A 6000-nucleotide genomic window follows, 5' to 3' on the forward strand; every position below is an offset into this window, starting at 1 on the left:
TCTTTCTTGGATTGATATTAACCGAAGATATATTTGATGTGTATTGCAGATTCGTGTTTAAATCCAGGAGGAAGAAAACTAGATCTAAAAGAATAAGGCCACTCCAAGATGGCCATGCTCCCAAAGATTGTGTGGAGCTTCTTCATAAGGCGATTGCCAGATTTGAGGACAAATCTTTTCTTAAGAGGGAGGGCATGATGGAATCCTCCTTGACGTAGTCCTCCTTGTATATTTTTACTTTTCCTAGCTTAGCTCTTAAGGAGCATGGGTTACTATAAATACCCAACTCCTCTCTTGTATTAGGACTTTTGAGAATAATGAGAATTGAATTTTCTGAATTAGAAATTATTCTCTCTTGAAAGTCATAGGCTAGAGAGTCCAAAGACTCCCTCTAGCCACTTTCCAGCACACTACCTTCATTTTCATTTTCCTTGAATTTCATTGTGCTCCACCTTATTTCTCTCACTTCCACGACACTGTTTCCATACGCGTCAGCCATTCCTTCGCTGCCACATCTTCAGCGCTTCAACCACATCTCGCTGCCCTTGCGTGTCTTCATTTTTTTGTGTTTCTTCTTTCACGAGAGCATTTCTCTCTCGAGTCCCTCGTCTCCAGCCATGGTTCTTCACGGTGAGTCTTCTATCCTTGCAGATTCACTTTGTCATTCTCGTTTCTCCCTCGTCACAGCCTCTTCCACCATTTTGTTCATATTTTGATCATTTAAACACCTCTCTTCACATCGTTTTCCATTTTCCACCGATTGAACCCTCCTTTATTTCGATCTAAACCTTTTCCACCGTTCAATCTTGAGTTCGAACCGATTAATCGGTTCATTTTTGAGTTTTCCCTTATTTCTAGGGTTCGTTCATGATTTTAGGGTTTTCTATTCGAGTTTAACCTTCTGTTCTTGTTCTTCTTCGAGTTTTTGTCCATTCCGCTGCGTCTTTACTCTCTGGAGGAAGCTTCGAGGAGCTCGCACAGTTTCGGTCGTCAGCTTCTCGGGCGTTCGTCCATCAACTAGACTATCCAAATTTAGAATGAATACCGAGCTATGGCGGGTTATGCGCTTGTGGTGACCTCTACTGCTTTGCAAAGTCATTACCAACGGGTTTCACCCTACCACACTCATAAGGCTTGTCTATACCGCATCTAAGGTTATACTAGAAGCACCTAGACTAAAACTTCTTGTCATTTTCACCACATGTATCAATCTTTTCTACTTAAGAATCAATGACCATTAGAGTATCAGGATAACCCCCAAGACTGAGCTTCCTGCATTCATACTAATAATACTTGAAACTAATACCAATAAGTCCAACCTTGAAACTCATTTTCACAACTTTGAAACAATTGATATCACTTCACATTCACATAGTATACCAATACATGAAACCAGTGATCATACATTAAAGAACCAGAAGCAACCTTACAAGTAAAAAAAAATCACATGAAATCATTCTATATACATCAATACATAAGAAACAATCCAAGAAGAACAACTAAACAACACAAAAATCCTTTTTAACTCATACTTACAGAAGTAGCGCTCAGTCCCAAAAATTAGTGCTCATCATTACAGCCACTGGAAACCTGACGCTCAGCCTCAGCGACACTGGAAAGTGGTGTTGAAGTGCCATGACAAAGGCGTTCAACGCCATATCATAACTTGAAACTCTACTTCTATGACTTTGAGCACTTCCTACATCACTTCAATTAATCCCTAGGACCCTATTAACACTGAAAAATCTCAAAAAATACTACTCTAACTCAAAATGACCACTTAAAACCAAATCAACTTCCCTAAACTACCCAAATTCATTTATACTCATTCTAACACCAATTTCAATCAACCAAAGGTACAAGCAAGTCATAAATGACTCTATGACAAACCCCAAATCATCTTTTTTTATCCCAAACCTTCTAATTTGAAATATCATTAGTCAAAACCCCTAAAACTAGTTCTAAACCAAGCTAAACTCCACTTATCAACCACCAAACACTCTTGTATCAAATTTCACTCATTTCGACATTAAAAATAACTCTAAATGACCAAATAATCAATCTTAAACTTTTGATTTTCTCTCCTAACCCTTATACAAAAAATTCACATGTCAAAATCCCTTAATTTGAACTTAAAACCTTCTAAAACCATCACATTGACCCATACCAATTTTCCTATCAGATTTGTTACCAACTCAAAGTGCTAACAAGTCATAATTAACATGTAACCAAACATGAAACATCATATTTCCCAATCAACATCCTATCTTACAAACTTTCCTATTAAAATCTCATTTTTTTCAGCCACAAAACCTGTGAATTTGATAACTCATCATTCCTTAAAACCTTGCTACCAATTCCAGACATCAAGAAAACATTATACAATACTTTTCATGGTCACCAAAACATCTAAATCACATCATATCAGAATTAAATAATCAAATATATTCATTTTAAGGAACTAATACCAACATGAAAGTAAGATTGTGATCAAATTATCATACATGCAAGTACCAAATTTACACAACAAACATAATAAAAATAGAAACACTAGTTTTTCTTACCTTACACCGAAGATACGAAGCTCTAAGAACAAACAATATTAGTTTCCCTCACAAGGAACTCTAGAAACACTTACGAATTACCAAATTGTGATAGGAAAGAGTCCTTAAGACCACAGATTGACAAAGAACCAAGAAATGAATATCAATGATACATGTGTTGGAGTTTCCTAAGTATAATCATAAACAAATAACAAAAGGAAAAAGAGGTAGACACTAACTTGCTCTAAATGAAGAACTGATCGGTTATAAACATATACCTCATTTTTGTGGTCCTGATCATCAAGGAGATGACAAAGGAGTTAAAACTCTTAAAGATAAGATAAAAAAACTCAAGAAAAATAGCGTTAGAGAGAAGTTAAGTGTTTTAGATAATAAAACTAGTTTACGAAATTCTATTTATATTATCAATTTATTTTAATTTTATAATACTGTGTCTCATTATTTTAAAACACCTACTAACTATATTGTTCTATTTTCTAGGTTTTTACAATTATATCATTTAAATTAAACAAATTCATATTCAAATATGACTTTTTAAATTAATTATTATTGTTAATATTTTTATTTTTAGTTGTATTTTCCATAATATATTACTTTAACAAAAATATATCAATAATAATTGTTTCGGGGTAAATGTTGTCCGGTGTGTCTTGGTTGCTTCTAAATGTCTGGGGCGCTCTCTTCTCCTCCATTGTTGTCGTTCGCGCTCCTTCAGCTCGTACCGCTCGTCTACTTTCGCCAACGGAGGGAGAGGTGGAGCCTCAACTCTCAAGAAAGTGATTATATTATCACTGTAGAATATTATCTAGAGTTCCTCTGGCATAAGTGGAACATAGAGGGAACGTACCTGGACTTTTTGCCCTGTCATTGTATTTATAGGACAATAAAAATAATCTTTCCTAAAAATCTGGTTAGTTACTCATAAATATCTTAACCGCTTAAAATATCTAAGATATTTTATCCAATAAATATCCAATTATATAATTTAAATTAAACAAATTCATATTCAAATATGACTTTTTAAATTAATTATTATTGTTAATATTTGTATTTTTAGTTGTATTTTCCATAATATATTACTTTAACAAAAATATATCAATAATAATTATACTTATTTGTAATTAATTCATTGTAAAATAGTAGTGATAATTAATTATTTAACTTTTAGCTTATTATTAAATTCATTATTCAAATATCATACATATATATATATATATATAAAATTATATATAATTAAAATATTTAAATTTAATATAAATGAATAATTTATTTAAATATAATAATAATTATATTAATATTGCTAATACAAATTTTAAAAAACAAAAAAAAAAAGACCGACCCGTGCACAGGGGTCTAAGGGTCTAAGAGTAGTTTGTATGTAAAAACAAAAACAAAAACCAAAAAGGGAAAAGGAAAAGCGTACTATGATGCTTTTAAGAAAGTGCAGTGAAGAGATGACAGAGAAGGAGACAGCAAGGACGCTCTTTAACTCAAAATTCATGGATATTTTAATATTAAAGAATTATTGACATTATTAATTTCTAACAAAACATTAGAAAACTTATTCTAATTTTATTTTTAATAAATGATATTACATTAAGATACTAAAGAACTTTTGTACAGCAAAATTAAAAGAAAGTTCAAACACAACCATACAAATAGTAATGTTTTTTTCATTCATTTGTGTGAAGAAACCATGAATTAAAATCATTGATATGAAATAGGAAGAATATTTACTAGTATTGATAATATGTGATTTTAAATATATATCTCTTTCTTTATTTTAATTTTAATATATTATATTAAGCAACTATATAAGGTTGGATAAAAACACTACGATAATTTTATTATTAACTTTATATTTTAAAATAAGAACATCTACACAAGATTATTAACTAGACAAAAATTTTTAGCTAAAATAAACTACCTAAATCAAATTTCGGAAAAGCACACCCAATCACATCCAAAAAAAGAACCCTTTCATGATATTCTCCTACTTCTTTTATACATAATAAACATTATACATTTTTTTAAAAAATTTCAAGACATTAAATACATTATTTTTCATTTAATACAATTTTATAGAGCATTAATCGTCACACTAACTTATAGCTACAAGAACGTAAAAAAATGAACTACATAAACCGCTAAGTTAGCATTTAATTTACAAAGAAATTAATTCGGTCGTAACTTTGAAAATCTAGGTTTTTTTTTTCCTTCATTTGGTAATAGACCCTTTGAATTTTGTATAGAAACAATGAATGCTATTAAAACTATTCAACGAGTGACCCCCGGATTCAAGCACACTTCACTAGTAATAGTAAGCACTTTTACTATTTTACACAAACTTTCCCTTTCGTTTCCAATGTTGGATTCATATTCATTCAATCTAAATCTTAATCTAAATCTACACAATCTAAGCATTCTAAATTACAATGTTAATACCTCTTCATAACGTACGAGGTGCTGGTGTTTAACCATAACAACCGTCGTTTTAATCTTTACGACACTCGCGACTCGGCGAAGCGTGCGGCGTGTAGTACGGAGGTGAAGCACACGGCGTCGAGAACGGCGTCGTTTCGTCCAACAATTCCTCGACCGCGACGGTGATGGCGACCTCGTCCACCGCCACACGTTCACTTACCCACTTCTTTTTGTTACACTCCACGGACGAACTGTTACCGTTACCGTTATCGGACTCAACCTCTTCTCTCTCTTCCTCCTTAATGGTGAAGAGCACCCTAGAGGGACCGTTAAGACAGTGCCACTTCATCACGTGCTGTTCCAGCTCCAGGTCCAAGTCATCATCGCTCGGAGAAGACGAGGTAGAACACTGGCGCGAAGCCTCCTGGGGTTCCACGCGCACGCGCGGACGGAGCGTCTGACGCCGTTGCCACAGCACGTACACGATCTCCGCGGCCAGGGCCACCAGAGTAAACGCCGTCACCGCCATTATCGTGGTTCCGAGCTTGCTCAGACCCATCATCGTGAGAGAAAAAGAAAAGCACGATTACGCTGTTCTGCTGCTTCCTGCTTTTGTGCGGTCGGTTGTTGCTCTTGGGTCTTTGTCGTTTCGTTGCAAAAGCCGAAAGGGTGTAATGGGAAATGAAGGTTTTGGCGAAAACCTCAAAAAAAAAAAAAAAGAGAAAAGCGAAGTTTGATAGATAGATGGTCTCTGTGTGTTGGGTTTGCAGGTTAGGTTTAAAGGTGGCAGATGGATAGTTGGACAGAAAACGATGTGTTTTCCTAGGAAATGTGGGTGTTATTATTGCACTGTGACCTTTAATTTTTTTTTACAGAACTTTGAATTTAATGTACTACAGAAATAGAAGTTTTTTAAACATCTAAAGAAGTAAATATCAAGGTGACAGTGGATTTAGTTTTCTCGAGTAAAGTCTTACATTTAAAATTTGTTAATAAAAATATAAAAAAAAGA

The 6000-nt window shown here is 33.8% G+C and overlaps 1 protein-coding gene across 1 annotated transcript; it reads right to left on the reverse strand.

Moving 5' to 3' along the window:
* Window positions 1-4849: 4849 nt before the first annotated feature.
* LOC108320183 (uncharacterized) lies at window positions 4850-5691 on the reverse strand. The gene has a single exon (XM_017551533.2). The coding sequence runs from the start codon at window positions 5548-5550 to the stop codon at window positions 5059-5061; it is 492 nt and encodes a 163-aa protein (XP_017407022.1). The 5' UTR covers window positions 5551-5691; the 3' UTR covers window positions 4850-5058.
* Between the last annotated feature and the right edge of the window lie 309 nt (window positions 5692-6000).

The sequence above is a fragment of the Vigna angularis genome, chromosome 3 (genome assembly GCF_016808095.1).
Source record: "Vigna angularis cultivar LongXiaoDou No.4 chromosome 3, ASM1680809v1, whole genome shotgun sequence".
NCBI classification, from domain to species: domain Eukaryota; kingdom Viridiplantae; phylum Streptophyta; class Magnoliopsida; order Fabales; family Fabaceae; genus Vigna; species Vigna angularis.